At 36.7% G+C, this 16,119-nt stretch overlaps 1 protein-coding gene across 1 annotated transcript in view; it reads right to left on the reverse strand.

Annotated features, from left to right (window-relative positions):
* Positions 1-14,029, reverse strand: part of CEP162 (centrosomal protein 162) — a 44,454-nt gene extending 30,425 nt beyond the window's left edge. Inside the window, exons 1-3 of the mRNA XM_080341826.1 lie at positions 13,939-14,029; positions 8,666-8,804; positions 78-215 (exon numbers count right to left, since the gene is read on the reverse strand). Coding sequence (XP_080197952.1) covers positions 78-215; positions 8,666-8,804; positions 13,939-13,998 — 337 coding nt within the window. The 5' untranslated portion in view covers positions 13,999-14,029. The remainder of the gene's footprint in view (positions 1-77; positions 216-8,665; positions 8,805-13,938) is intronic.
* Positions 14,030-16,119: the final 2,090 nt, after the last annotated feature.

The following is a 16,119-nucleotide window of genomic DNA, read 5'->3' on the forward strand; positions in this document are numbered from 1 at the left end:
TGCAATGAATTAGTTTGTAATTGCAGTTTATCTAGATCTAGCTAACTTCATGAAATGGCTGTACTCTCAGTTCTCACCATTCGTCTCCAGGCTGTCTCTACTTAAGGAGACAAGAACCCCATTACTTTTCTGAAGCTGCATCTTCTCATCAATTTCCTCTGTATGCTGTGAAGTGTTCTGTATCTTGACAAAGTTTCCAGTGGCTCCAAGCATTCCTAGGGAAAAAGAGTTGCAATATTCTTGACTATCATCTAAAAGCTATTCGTATGACACTTCAGTCTTTTAGTTATCTTCCAGAACCACCAATTTTAAGCTCATATTGCAACTACAAAGATACCCTCTCACAAATCACATTAATTTAAACTTAGTTTCTATTATGAGATTTGTAAATCTTGTTTAATTACAATTAGTCTATTATATACATTTTATTGCCATCCTTCATATCTGAACACAAACTTACAGTCCAGTGTAGGGCAAATACAACTGTACAAACTGACTACTTATGGAGGACAATCACACACACAAACCCTTTACAGAAATTAACATTTCTTTGCTAAAAGGCTATTAATTTTGTTTCATCTACTACCTACAGACTTTTGAAAACTGTAGCCATTGGCCCAGGAATTCCTTTTCATTTGTTGCAAATTAAATGCTTTAAGGAAAAAAATAGTAACCAAAGTTACTTAAATGTCACTGATGAACACCCAACTCTTCCATTCTGTATGTTTATGCAACTACAACATGCAGTTGCTCTCCTTTCTGTAATTTCATTTTTGTGAGGGTTAAACATAACCTTACCAACTTCGTGTGTGAACTCTACTTTCAGACAGAAAGCTGCCTTTTCTTATGGAAAACCAAAAGACAAATATTGCAGTACATTACTAATTAAAAAGCAATACCTGCCCCTAACACACATACATTTATACTTAGATTCTTTAGAGGTTCTCTTGGGAGAAAGGCTAGGAGAAAAGCTGTTCATGCATTTTATCTAATGACATATTAAATGATGTAGCGTTTCTCACGGAAGGGAACAGAAACCATGTCCATCTTTTCTAACACGCATCTCCAATTGGTAAAACAAACTTAGAATTTTTTGTTTTGTCTGACCAAATGATTCAGACTGTAGTTTTGTCCTTGTATAGAACATACCAGGAGGGGTGAAGCTCAATTTCTGCTGGCAGAAGACTGCAATAGATCTGTACTTTAGTGACCATTCCAATCAAGAACACTAAACCCACCTTCCACATGCTAATCAAGCCTTTCAACTCTTGGCTGTCACTTTGTCCTCTATACAGGTCCAGTCAAGTCCGTTTTAGGAAACGCCACACTTGCCTCTGTCATAACAAAGGAGAATCCTCTCCCCAGAGTGGGGAAGGTATACCTTTTCCTTCCCTACTGGGCAGCCCTCATAATGTGCAATCAGATTGTAAGAGCCTCTCTCTTAAGAAGCAGAGTAATTTTTTTTTATTGATTTCAATGACAAAGTCCTCTTGCACACTTTATTAGGAGGCGAAGAGCATAAGATTCTACATTTTGGAAATGACTTCCACATTACCATATCTAACTTCAGCTCCATCCTCAATACAGAGCTGACTTGCCTCCCATGCAACAAATTAATAGCAGAAACATTGACTAAAGCTCAAGCTCCACATGTATACAAACTTTATGCCTAAATAAATATATTTTTGCTACTACATTGAAAAGTATAAAATAGAAAGCTCAAAATGCTGAACAGAAGTGAAAAAGTACAAATAGTCCATTTCTCTGGTAGCTGAAGTGAGTAATTTAAAGTAATTTACCTGGATGGTGCTCTACTCTAGTTATCAAAACAGCAAACAGGAGTCTTTTTGAAGCTAGGTCACAAGATTTTTGCACATCTTTAGATTAACTATAATCTTACCAGACCTTCAACACTATTTTTTTTTTCAATGGGAATATGTTAGCAGAATCAAAGACAAATTGTCACTGTCCTCCTATATAAGATTTACAAGAAAGGAAACTGAAACATACTTCAGTAAAATGATAATTAGAGAGTTTAACAGAAGAAAATTTTAGAGAAAACAATTTTCCTAAGTTGTTCTATTTAAATAATCTCAAACTCAACGAACTTTCTGAACAGACTTACATTGACCTTGAAGGCTTATGGGATTGATGTAAGCTATCTAATATATTTTAAGTATTTCGCCAGTTGAAACCAGACCAGAGCTTTTTTTTTAAGAAAGCACTTCCCTTGATAATCTGAAAATCAAATACTGGTTTGCAGACATTGAGTTTTGCAACTCAACCACTCACAAATCCCAGACACACATCCCCAATTACAGGAATACCACTGTTGCTAATGAAGGCAAGAATGTCTTTTTTTCCTCGCCCTACACAATCTGAACTCTGAGGACCATCAAACTTGGAAAAAAAAATCAACTTGGATGTTTCAAGGCTTCTTCTCACTGTGGTTTTTTGGCTGTTCGAACAGTCCTACTGATTTCTGTGGGGCTTGCAAGAGTGATTTATTTTTGGGGGGCATATTTGTTACTTTTCATAAAAAGTTCTTGAAGCAGCTGTTTTCTTGAACTCCAAAGATTTCACTACCCATATCTTTACGTGCAATATTTTGTAAGGCTAATGATATATAGTATACTTTTTAAAGCCTGCCACTTGAAATCAATTAAAATAAGAACCTGAGTTTCACTTCAAGAAATATTTCTAACCACAACACTTGCCTAGAAAAGTTTAAAAACATAAATAAAAAGGACTAAAACTTACAGACAACTATAAAATCTATTTAAAAAGTAACTTCTCCTTGATCTGACCAGGACTGTCAGAATTGAGCTACTTTACCTTTTTAATATCATGTAATATACAGTAAATTTGTTACCCTCAGAATCGTCTGGACTGTCAGAAGTAAGGCTTCCTTCTTCTTTGTTTAAGTACAAATCTTTCTTGTCCTTATGAAATTTTTCCAGCATTTTGAATTTAGACAAAGCCTCGCTGCGGGATGCACTAGAAGAAGGTTTAGGGGGAACTACTTTTAAGTGGACACAAACATTTATCATTTTTTACACAAAATGGACAGGGAATAAAGAGAAAGGTAAGATGTGAGAATTCAAATTGACACTTCTGAAAAAGTAATGCAGTTTAGTTTCTTGTAGATTGAATTATCTATAATTTTCTAGTTATAACTAAAAATTAAGGTAAATAGTTACAACTTCTGAGAACAGAAGTTGTAACTCTTCTGTAACTCTCTTTTATTTTTTAAAAAGACAAATTCCTTCTTGCTCCATGTATATCCTGCATTCAAATACACTGTTCTAAGAGCTCAATATATCACCTGAGAACAAAGAAAACTAGTAAAACTACTTCAACAATAGAAGTCGTTTTGTACTACAAGTTTCGAAAGAAAGCATCTGGATCGGTTCAAAGAAAAGTGAAAAAACATAGGTACATAAATGTGAATTATTACTGTCTTGATCACTGTCAGGTGCAAGAACTGCATGTTGTTCGCTCAAAGCCTTCTGAGGACTTGTTTAGCAGCAAATAAAACCAAGAACCTTTCATTCACATTAGTAGAATTTGATTTTAGATAAGAGTACCTATGCTGAAAACTGTGCTTTCTCATGATAGTTGGATGATAGTCACACTACACACATTATATACCTCTGGCTAGCCAGGTGCACTGTACTAGACTTTTCCTTGTTCTAATTCCCAGGGTGAAGGGGACTTCTCAATTGGATAATACACATAAAACTCTTAGGTACGAGTCTTTTCAATTTACTTTGATGCAAGAGAGAGCAAGAGTAGCCAAGAAGATCAGGCCAAATCCTTCTGCTCTCTAGAAACAAGAACATGGGGGTGTGTGGCCAGAAGCCAACACAACCCAGAAACCCACAATGACTAAAGGAAGCCAGCGAGCATATGGCAGGTACAGCATTGGAAAGAGAAATGGTATAAAATCCATTCTGATGCAATGCCTGAGTCTTTTCTTCCCTAAAGTGATATCCAAGTCCACTAGTGAGGAATCACTTCTCTAGATTTATATTCTCCGACATTGACTGGAAAATTAAGTGCTGACAGCATGCCTTCTGCTGTAAATAATGCAAACACCTGATGCCTTTTAAAACAGTAATTTGAAATAACTACCAGAGTCCTGCTATTGCTCACATTCCAAATATTAAGCCTAATTTGAGAAACAGATTCAGTTTGAGTGTTTCTCTCCCAGACCAAGATGCTTTATAGCTATTCTATGCAAATGAAACTTAGGAAAACAGGACAGCGCACACACTCTAGAAAGCTGACACAGGGAAAGGTTCTATAGCCTACATAGCAGATCACCAACATGATCCAAAGACCAAGTGCCAAATATTTATTTGTCATGGCTTTCTGAAATTTTTTTAATCTGCTTGAATTTAAGACCAAAGTCATGTTTGAACTAGTACATACAAGTTAATCCCTACTGTCATTTACACAAAAGTATTTCATGGATCAATATTTATAACTCTTAATAATTCTTTGGAGTTTCTCTGCAGATAGCATAAAAAGTGATTTCACATAAAAGGCTGAGCCTGAAGTGATACTAACTAAAATAATCCTGCAGATTAAACGATTTAGTTTGTCATTATTACACTAACTGTACTGTTTCCATTCCAGGGGCATCATTAACTGAGCAGCCTACTGGTCAGCAGAGGGAAAAGAATTACATATATAGAAAATAAGTACAATACTTATCTGACTGCAGTCTTTGAAACTAAACAAGTGAAGCAGTGAATATGAATATTTCTTGAGTATGAAATACAGAAAGCATAAGAGATTTTCTGCTTAATAAACATACTGATTTTTGTTTAGATTTTTAAAGTTATTCCTCTTCCCGCAACAGGCTCACATTCAGTACTGTCTGTCCTAATACATCACTATAGGTAGTGATGTATGATGTAATAACAATTGAGTGAAAATTCACACAGTTATTAGTTTCTTCTGGAAATGACAAATGAAGTAAGTGGCAACTTGCTTTCAGTGAGAACACTATGGTCAAAATGGATGATTGGCAAACGATTTTCTATAGGAAATGCACTAGTAATACAAGGCTGATATTGAATAAATATAACAAAACATATTTAAGCAAATACCAGACTGTGAATCTGAATGAGGACTCTTTTGTTCACTATTTTCCAGTATTTCAGCATGACTTTCCACCAGTTTCTTCTCTTTCCTCAGTTTAAAAAATCTTGTTTGATAATCTTGAAAAGTAAGACAAACAGCAAGGACAGGCAAGCAAGACAGGACTTATTATTATCCAATTTCTTTTTTATCATTTAAACGACAAAAGCAAGTAGAAAGGACATTAGTTAGAGGTAGGTCTTCAACCTGTCAAATATGTAAGACAGTATCTGAATCATAATCTGCACATTTCAGTTAAAAGCTGAAGAACAAAGAGTTCAAACGTGCCTAAAATAATAAGCTGAGTTATTTTAAAATGTATTTTATACTTCTCAACCAAATGACCAGTAAGAGTCTATGGTGTTTACCATTAATCTACAAAACCAAGTGAAACCAGGCTATTAGTATAAATCTCTACCTATTTCCTGGCACTTCTGTAAGAAGATGCCTTGGAAAAAACAGACATCAAATTAATGTATAATATATATTTAGTCTTCCAGTAATCTCTCTTTTCTGTCTTTCAAGAAAGCATGATATAGATACCAAAGTAACTCAAAATGAAAACCTCAAACTGGAAACAGCTTCTCAGCTTGGTGCATTACTCAAGCTCATTAGCCAGACTTTGTTAATATAGCACTGTCTCTATACAGTGCCACCCAAACACATCAACTCATACATACTGAGCACATATCTATAACGTACTGTGGGTGGAGGTAAGGTTTATACATTTACGTAAGTTTCATTCATGATGACAATAATAATTCTATTAGCTGACAGCCTGTTAATAGAGTCCTGTCTGCAACCAATGTGGGGGTTCAAGCCTAGAAGAATACAAAGGAACTCCATAAAATGTCAAAGCATGCCAAGATTATACTTCTCAGAAATTAAATTCAGCTTATTTCCATATTTGTTATTATCACAGCTTTATTTTTTTTTTCTCCAGGACAATTATTTTGCTGTTTAAAGCACATCTAATAACCTTACAAAAAGCTACACATTTAAATCATCATCTCAGCTACCCCATGCAGTAATTTACATTGCAACGCTGCTGTGCCTTCATCCGTTATTAATACATCTGAGCAACATACTGTGTAACATACACCTGCTGAAGAATCTTAGATCTGGCAAAATTCTATTTGACAAAACATGCAAGATAAACAGAGAGACACGCAGAGGGAAAAAGGAGCAGTTTTAGAAGACTGTCCACACTGAATTCCTTACAGTCACCTGACCTGTCATTTTAAAACATTGCAAGTAGATCTACATGAACTAAAAACATAGCATAGTTTGTAGTGTGCACACACATGTATAAATCCTCCTTTATGTATGAGATTCATCATTCTCAGTTACAGCCACATAAAAGTTACCTGCTTTTGCAAGTGCAGAGGAAAACTCAGTTTATACTGAAAGTGGCCAAGCTGGCCTCTGCAAACGGGTCTCTTTTGGCTCCAAGTTAACTGCCCTACAACTAGACTCCAGTTAGCAGAACGGCATTCATCATAGCACAGATTGCTTCTGTATGCAGTTCCTAATCTATCAAAGTATATGTTAATACAAGTTCTACCATTTGCAAGCACCCAGTGTGACAAATATAGCCCTCTCCTCATGGGATGATACAATCAGGAGCTCTGCTTTGTGCCATAGAGCTGTCATCTTCTGGCCAAGACAGAACCTGGAAAGCTGTCTACTAAAACTTAAAGGCCTCTCTGCTTGGCAATAATAAAGTACTAGGTGGGATATGGCTTACTGCATACGTCCCACAAGCATGGAATTCTACACAAAGAGTGGTGACAAAGGTATAGATGATATAAAACACGATCTGGCTGACAAAAATGGTGCTTGGGGAAGAATTCAGTGCCCAGATCTAGCATATTTGCCCCACATTCTTATATTCTCAGTTTTACTATTTCCAACTACCAACACAAGTTGGACCTTTGATTCAAAAAGCATTACACACAGATTACTTTCAACTCCCTCCAAAAAAAATCCAGCCCCTCATCAAGAGCATGAATATGAACAGGCTAGCTTCTGCAAGTAAAGGAGATTCTCTTGTTAAAGGAGAACGAAACTTTTTTGAAAAAAACTTTAAAAAAAACCAACTAACCAAACGTAACAAGTTTACCAGAAATCTCTTTTTCTCTTATATATCAATTAACTGCAGATCAAGTATGTTTCAGTTCTAATTATTTCTTCTGATTCTGCTTTGCATTGTAGTTAACCCATACAAGCACTGTTCTCTAAAACTTGTAATCGCTCTGCCTTTTAAGTACCTATTCCAGTGTTTTTTGGCTTAAGTAGTATGAGAAGCAATAAAGTGCTTTATAGGTTGTCTTGAGCATCTCTGAAAAACCATGGAAAACTTCTGAAGTCACCTGAAAATTTTCTTTGATAGTGTGTAGGGAAAAGAGGTCATGCTAACCGCTTAGTTCTCACACTCTGACCAGCAAGAACACTCTGTCCTTCCATTTTTTGAAAACCTGTAAGGAAATCACAGTATCTCATAACTACCTGAAAGGAACTCTTTCATATCCATCTGAGTTTTCCAGCAACATCTTAAATGGCCAGGGTAGATATGCAGTCCAGACAACACCTGTAGGGTTATGTCTAAATGGCACAGCTGCTGACTCAGATTTGACGCACAACTATGACAACACTGACAGGACAGGGCTATGTTTAAAATTGGAGACTACCAGCAATATCTTAACTCTGTTATAAGAAAAAAATTATTTCCAGATCTTTCTGTTGAGCTCCAGTTGCAAGGTATACAAATCATGACAACAAGAAGCCACCAGTTACTACAAAGAAACAAGAGGCAATCACTCCATAGAAACTAACTACTCATAGGCTTTACTATGCAGTAAGAAAACAATGAAGACATGGAAAACTAGAGGTGGAAAGCTTGCAAACAATAATATATTTTCTTGCAGAACTACGTGACCAGGTCAATACTGAACTGGCAAACATCATCACAGCGCTTCTCCTCTTGAGCTGTGGTTCTCGGCAAGGGCAACGCTGAGAACACTGACAGACACACATCTTTGAATTAGCTGCTGTTGAAAAGTTTCTCTGTGTTTCCCCAACCTATTGCAAATGTTGCCATTTGCATAAGATTATACACATTGGTCTTTTTCCTCTCAGTTTTGAAAACAGAAATCTATTAAAGTTCAGTATAAGGAACAAGTTGGTTAAAAAACACACCTATGAACATCTCAGCATAATTCATAAGTTACACTTTCTAATTATCTTATTCTTTATAATGCCCTTACTATTTACAATTTACTTACTATTTACTATTGAAATCTACAGAAAAACAGCAAAAAGCTTGCTTACAGCTTGAATATGATCCATTTAAAAATAATAGAATTACATTTCCATTTTAAACTTTACAAACTTGCATTGTAATGTTCTGAAGCACTTTAGTGGCATCTACTTAATCTGAAACTAGGCCTATATGAAGTATGAGAAAGAACTAGCCTGACCTCCTGTGGCCAAAAAATTGCAAAACTACATTATTTACCACCATCATCCAAATCTTCCTCAGATATCCACCATGGAACCGAATCCTTTTTCTTTATTTCTTTCTTCCTGGGTTGTCCCAATGTCTCAAGAATGCTGGGTTTTTTCTTTGAATTTCCAAGTGAATCATCTGAAAGAGACTGAGACAATGGCATCCATGATTAAAGACAGTTTTTACATTTTCACATCGTTTAACTGTCTTTTATGCCACTTAATTCTGGACTTCCAAGTTCAGATGGCTCTCTTTACTCCACACTGTCTGCTTTTTTCACATATTAGTCACAAAGTTGAGTAAGAAACAATAAATATATTAATGTGGCATAACACTGCATACTATAAAAATCCTGCTGCCAGAATCTGGATATGTTCAAAGTTAACTGCTTAGTAGAGTACATGTTCAAATGAACGGTATAATCAGCTCTTTTTCAATTAGTTACAACATATAAGAACCAAAATCCTGAATACATCCCTGAAGATAATGAAGTAGGGCAGAAACAGTTTTCTGTTGGCCTTGCTTTATGGATGAACAACTTTACTAATACTCTAAAAATAAACCTTCACAAGCAATATTCTAGCTCCCAGAAAATCAGATTTCAGAAACTGTATACTTTTTTTTTTTTTCATGGAAATTAATAGAAATGCCAGAGCCATCCCTACCCAACTCTCTGTATCAAGATTTCATATGTTAGTCACTCAGGACAATTTTGACTGATGGCTTAAATCAATGGAGAAAACCAGTCTATGAGTATGAACATCCTATGAATTCAAGTTACTGAAGAGTAACAGGAAGGAAAAGACCTACAAATACTTCAAAAGACAACAGTACTTTTTTCAAGTGATGTAGCTTTTTGTTTGTTTGTTTTTAAAAAAAAACTAATCTCTGTTCTTTTCTTTTACTAAAGCTCTTTGTGGCTTACAGCAGGCTCAGAGCCACAATTAGCTGTCCAGATGTTGAACTAGAAGCAAATGACATAAGAGAAGATGCATGTGTATAAAGTAACAGAGTAGATAATGTCATTGTTATTTGGGTTTGTATCAAGCTGGCAAAACATAAAACAATATATTTTTTTTATTTTTACATATTTTTAGTGCACTAAGCTAGTGCACTGCAATCTTACGTGTTACATATTCTTCGTGCTTAAACACAGTAAACATGGGGTTAAGGAGAGCGGCATACTTTTTATTTTTATCTATTTTTTTAGCCATAATTGTTGAAACCAATTGTCCTAAAGTGTCTTAGAGAACACAGTGAATAGAGTTAGCAAAAGCCATAAAGCGTAAGAAACAAAGAATTCACATATGAAAAGCATCATATGAGAAAATTTCAAAAGTCTCACTTTTCTAATAGTCACAAATAAGAAAACAGAATAGTATAAACAGAACACTAGAGGCAAGAGGATTGTGGGTACTTAATATGTAAAACACAAGAGGATGTTTTATTAAAACAAGCCTCTTCAGTCCGCTGCCTGACTCCTATTGCATAAAAAGCACTACCACAAAAGCCTACCTTTATTATATATCTAATGCTTCCATGTATATGGCCCTAACAAGAACATACATAAATCAAATGCTAATTATCCAAAACTACCTTTAAAGAAAAAAATAATTACAAGTAAATAGTATTCTTATTAATATCTCTGACCAGTAACATCTTTAGAGATTACAGTTTCACTTGAGAAAACTAAATGCCTGTCATACATTGTCAGAAAGAAAATTTAAGTGCTCTGAGCCTTGCACTTTAATAAAATAAAATTTTAATAAATTATGAAACTGCCAGACAACAGGATGTATTGCAATTTCTTTAAGTTGGCTCAGTGACATAGAACAAAACAGCTTTACATTCTTAATAAATGCCCTATAAATAACAACTTCCTTACACTAGTCACAGTGAAAGTCCTAGTGCCATTATCCCCAAAGGTCAGGCTGCCTCCTGCCAGCAAGAGGTACTGACAGGTGCTTGACACAAGCTCTGTTATCGCTCGCCTTTTCTTTTATGACTCACGGTATCCTCTATTCTGCAAGCAGAAGTTCAGTGATGCTCATACTTGTCAGAGTACTGTAACTAAAGAAACTGAATCTCCCACAGGTTGTTCTCAAGTTCTGGAAACTTTCAATGTCCAGCCATCTTGTCAACAGCAGACAGTAAAGTTGCAGCAGCTGGGAAAGAAATGCTGCCACAGAAACACTAGTGCACTTTTCCCAACATGTCGGTTGTCTCAACAGTGAAACCCACAGATTTTTTTCTTATTCTGAAAAATAAATAAACAAACTTTTTGGACCAGTAATGGCTTTTCAGTGCCACTTACTGGCACTGATTTCTTCATTCTACTCCTCTATAAAACAGCCAGTCAGAATCACAGATTAAAAAAAAAAAAAAAAAGTGCCAGTTGTTTGATCTCAATTTAAATAAAAGCCAAAAGAGATAGTTTTAAGAACTGGGACAACTACATGGCACATAATCAGCTTACCACCTCCTATACACATGAATTAACTTAAGAAAGTAGTAGGTAATAAAGGACTGGATCTAAAACACTCGGCCTTTCATGACCAGTTGTCCTAATTACTTCACAAAACAAGTATTTTTCAATAAAACAAGTCTAAGCCAAATTATATTTTAGTACAAAATAATATTTCATATATTTGATTTTTTAGTAAAAAAAGAAAAATGTTTTTCAAGTATCATTTAATATGCACTTTTCCAGATACTATTCTACAGATTTTCTAATAAAGATGGTATAGTCTCGCCTTTTGAAAGTCTTCCTCTCAGCTGTCCATGAATATCAAGAACAAGAGTCAACATAGAAGACTAGAAGTAAGTAAGCAATGTTTTTTTGATAATTTTTCTTTGCTTGAAGTGTCATAAAAAAACAATTAATTGAAACACTGTGTATTAGAAATTGCTCCTCATGTTGCATGTCCTAAGGGAACTTCACAGCCAACACTCTGAGAACCTAAGAGCTATATGAATATGATAGATGATGCTTAAAGGAAAATAAAGTGACACTAGAGGAAGGACACTACAGTAAGATACCGGTGGCGGGGAGTGGAAGGGTCACAGGGACACAGACAATGGGGAAGGAAGAGAAGAATCATGGACGACAACAGGCCATTCGGGAAAAGGGTTGGGAATATGCATGACTGCGCAGAGGGATCATTAAAAGACCTGTCCTACATGCAGTAATTATTACACATTTGTGTTTTCTTCTGTATAATAATAAAAGCCTAGAAAATCCTCTTCACTGATAGCTTTTAAAGTTCAGTGCATATGAAAGGACTTTAGTTTAATCCTTATATTAGACCTGCATCATCCAACTGTATACACAGCCCTTCTTTGAAATTTGTGTGTTTTAATCACAAACATTCATACAAACATTCATACAAACATTCAACATCCTGCTCCATTTCTTTTCAGAAAGATTTGCTTAAACAATATTATGTCTTCCTCAAACTACTAAGAAAGTTTTTGCTATTCCCCCCACTGTTGTTACGCTCTCAACACAAACACCACCTACACAGCGGTTTCGAACAAAGGAGTACACAAATTTCTCATCTTTCTAACATTAAAAGGCTGCACAGTTTTTATAAAAAAAACAAAAGCAAAGGGAGGGACATAACAGAAGATGCATACATATAAAGTAACAGAGTGTAATGTCATTGTTATTTGGGTTTGTACCAAGCTGCCCAAACATAAAACAATGCATATTTTTAATGACTAGATTGGCAGTATATGTGTTTAAGCAAGTTTATAAACACTTTTAGTTTGAAATGATAAAAAACAACTAAGACATGAGTTGTTAAAAGTTACATGTTACTCTGTAACATGCCAAATACCATTTAGGAGAAAAAAAAAAAAAAAAAAAATCAATCAAATAGCTGTTTTGAATTATTCTAACTCAAGCATTCTCAATGTGGGCAATAGTTGAGGAGCAAGAAGAGCATGTCAAATGCAGAACAAAATACTAGAAGCAATCATATGCAGAGTTTTGTCAGACGCACAAAATAAATAAAAGAATAAACTTCCTTTCTCCTCCCCAGAGCAACTCCCTTTGTAACACCAGTAAGGAAAGAATTTTTGACAGAAATTTAGAACCTAATTTTCTATTTTTACTAAAATTAATAAATTCAGTTAATTCAATAACATTAACTCAATAACATCACCAAATTAAATGCCAAAATCTACTTTTAAGTTATTGGTGAATCTTAATTTTCAGACGGCATTTTAGTTTTCTGTTCTCTCTATTTAGTATTGCTCAGTAAAGTTATATTTTTTCTATATCTGTAAAAACACCTCATAAGCCGCATGGTCGAGGCAGAGTTGCAGACCTACCTGGGAAAGCTAAAATCACCTTGAAAAAGAAGCCTCTGGTTACTACAGACCTTTACTACACAGTAAAAAGTGCAAATTGTATACAATCTAGCAGCTACACTTTTCACGAGTGAAAATTGTAGCACAGCCTCTACATCCAAAAATCTTCAAGTATATATTACCTATAACAGAGACCACAAGAACATTCTCTGCCACCATTTGTTACACTTGTATACAATAAGAGAATCTAGTAAAGGCCTTATGTATGCAGTATTTATATCTCACGGTTACCACACTGTGTGTCTTGATAATCCAAAGTGCAAATTCTGAAATTACAGGTCTATACACAGCAAAAAAACTGTAGCAAGTTAGGGCCTTTTGACCACATCTGATAATTATTAGCTGAAGTCATAATCCACAGACTTGCATGATTTTGTCTGTATTCAGAATCACTAAGCACCATGAGGAATAAAAGGAATCAAATTAAAATTTTCTAATCACTACAACATACTTCATTTTGTTAGGATTAATACAAGAATTTTAAAATATAATTCAGTGAAATTAGATATTGCAAAGAAAAATAAAGAAATGCTTAAAATATAGCTTCTGCCTACATACAGGAAATGATTTTTATCTCACTTTCAAGTATACATCAATTTGAAGATTCTGCTACTAAATAACACACACAAGTTGAAACAAAAATCAAGAAGCAAGGGCTCTTTCTGAAGATGCAACCTAGCAGTTGACAAAATATTTACTCACAAAACTGTTCTCCTGATTTCAATACAGTAAAATGATGTGAATTAAGTTTAGCAATGAAGGTAAGGCTTTGCAAAGGCACACATAAGACAGCTAAGTGAATTATGTGATAAAAGCACAGCTGCATCTTCCATTTTATATTCTTCCACACACAATTTCCTCCCATATTTTAATAGAGAAAAGGGACGTGACCTTGCTCCGAAACATACCTCTTTCAGAAACTCTTCAAACTGCTCATCTAATTCTTCTTTCGAAAATCGATGAGCCATGATCTGCAACTGCAGATCACCTTCCAAACAGCTGAGTTTGAAAACTAAGATTTAAAATAAAAATACAGTTGATTAAAAGCATTCTGAAATCAGAGGTAGCCTAGTGTTTTGCTGCTTTCACAGAGAGAAATAAGAAAAAAAAAACCCAAACAAACCTTGAGATGCCCAATTTCATTCTTCCCACCCCTAATCTGAAATATTTACTGAACGAGACAATCAATGCAAACATACCTCAATTACTCACGTTCCTCATAACCACAATACTCTATTCCAAAACAACAGTTTCAGTATTTAAACTTTGAGGGATAAACAAAATATGATTCTCTTCACCATCTCTACATTTTTCTTCAAAAGACAGCTCTTTGCTACCCACATTTAAGCATTTTATCAACTATCAAACATGAATCCACTGCAGTAATACTTCCCATTCATTCTAGGGGCTTTTAATTCTTTATGCTTCTTCTCCAAAGTTGGAGACATCTAGCACTAAGAGTTTTATCCCATTGCCTCTCTTTTGCTCAGGACTCAGTAAACAATAAATGCATGAAAGTCTCTAAGATTAGAAGACAACACTTGGACTGATCTGTCCTGACACAGAAAGTGAATGTCACTAGCCCTCCTCCCATTCTGAAAAGTCTGTGTTGACTTCTCAGGTACAAAATATGCTCGACACTGCAAACGCTGCAAAGCTTTTGTATATCTGACTGCTCAACACATATGGGTACCTTCTAAATTGCATTTGTACAGCAGTATTAAACTACCCTAGCACCTTCTGGGCTGAAAAGTGCTATGTAAACATAAAAGGGCTAAACATTTGCACAAATGCTTTTACCATTAAATAAAACCTCCCAATATGCAGCCCTCTCAGTACACAGGACTGTTACCTACCTAGTAAATTGATTTTGACAGGCGAGTTGTGACAACTGCTTCCTGCTTTCACTCCTTATTCATCCATAGACCACCCGACACTTGGCTTTGGCAGTTAAAAAAAAAGAAAAAAATTATAGGAGACAGCCCAGACTTTGAATTGAATAAGGTACTCTTACGTAAGCACTTGGACAGTATCTCTGAAAACATGGTAAGAAGATTAAGAATGTTACCTCTCACGACACACATAATCCAGTATCCTTTTATACTTTTACATCAAAGAACACTACACACTGACCACTAGATGCTTTAACAGTTCGCCAGCTGTGCCAACTACTTAAGCAAATGGAGAATAGTTTAATTTCAGCCTTGCCAGAAGAACAAACTGATTATAAGGTGGACAGAAGTATGGATAACGTCAGAATAATTACAGCTTTCATAAACACTAATGATATAAAACTTTATTTTCAAGAGGACAAAAAAATATGTCAGAGACTTTCCATAACGATAGATTACAGGCAAACATCCTTCGGAAGTACACCTTACAGCCACAGCCTTAGCACTGGAGGCTCACAAATGACTTCGCAAGCTGTAAAGCAAAGAAGCCGCTTGCTGGGGTATTTGCCATAGCACAGCTCAGAAAGCAGAAGTTTTGGGAAGGTCTGGCTAAACCTGAGGGATGAAGTGAAGCTCGTACGGCCTAACACGTTGTATGTGACCTTTTGATCATCCCGGCTCCAGGACTAGCCGGGACCTGACCGTCCTCCGGCTTCCCCGGCAGCACACGCAGGGCCGGGCAGCAGCGCTGGGGCCGGCAGCCCTTCTCCTCCGCACTCCGGCCGCAGCTCCGCGCTCTCCTCCCGCCCCGGCCGAGGCGCAGTGGGTGCTGCGCGGAGGGGCGGCCCTGGCAGCGCAGGGGCTCTGGGCCGGACGGGAGGCGGGGGAAGAGCAGCCGCAGCGGGGCAGCGCCGGGCCGAGCGGGACTCGGCTCCGCGGCCCGAAGTGGCGCTCCGGCGTGCGGCGGGGGACAGGAGATGATGCGGCTGGGAGCCGAGCGCTGCCCCGCCTCGGGAGCGTACCTGGGTGGCACCGGGAGCGTACCTGGGTCCCGTCGGGCCGCTCCCGGCCAGGGCCGCCTCCCTGGCTGGCGGCGTGGTTGCCTGGGAAACCCTCCCGGCCACCGTACTGCCCGCCAAAACTGACGGGGGGAGGGGGGAGGAGAAGGGTAGGTGCGTCACGTGGTTGCGCCCAACC

Source organism: Nesoenas mayeri, assembly GCF_963082525.1.
Source record: "Nesoenas mayeri genome assembly, chromosome: 3".
Classification (NCBI taxonomy): Eukaryota; Metazoa; Chordata; class Aves; order Columbiformes; family Columbidae; genus Nesoenas; species Nesoenas mayeri.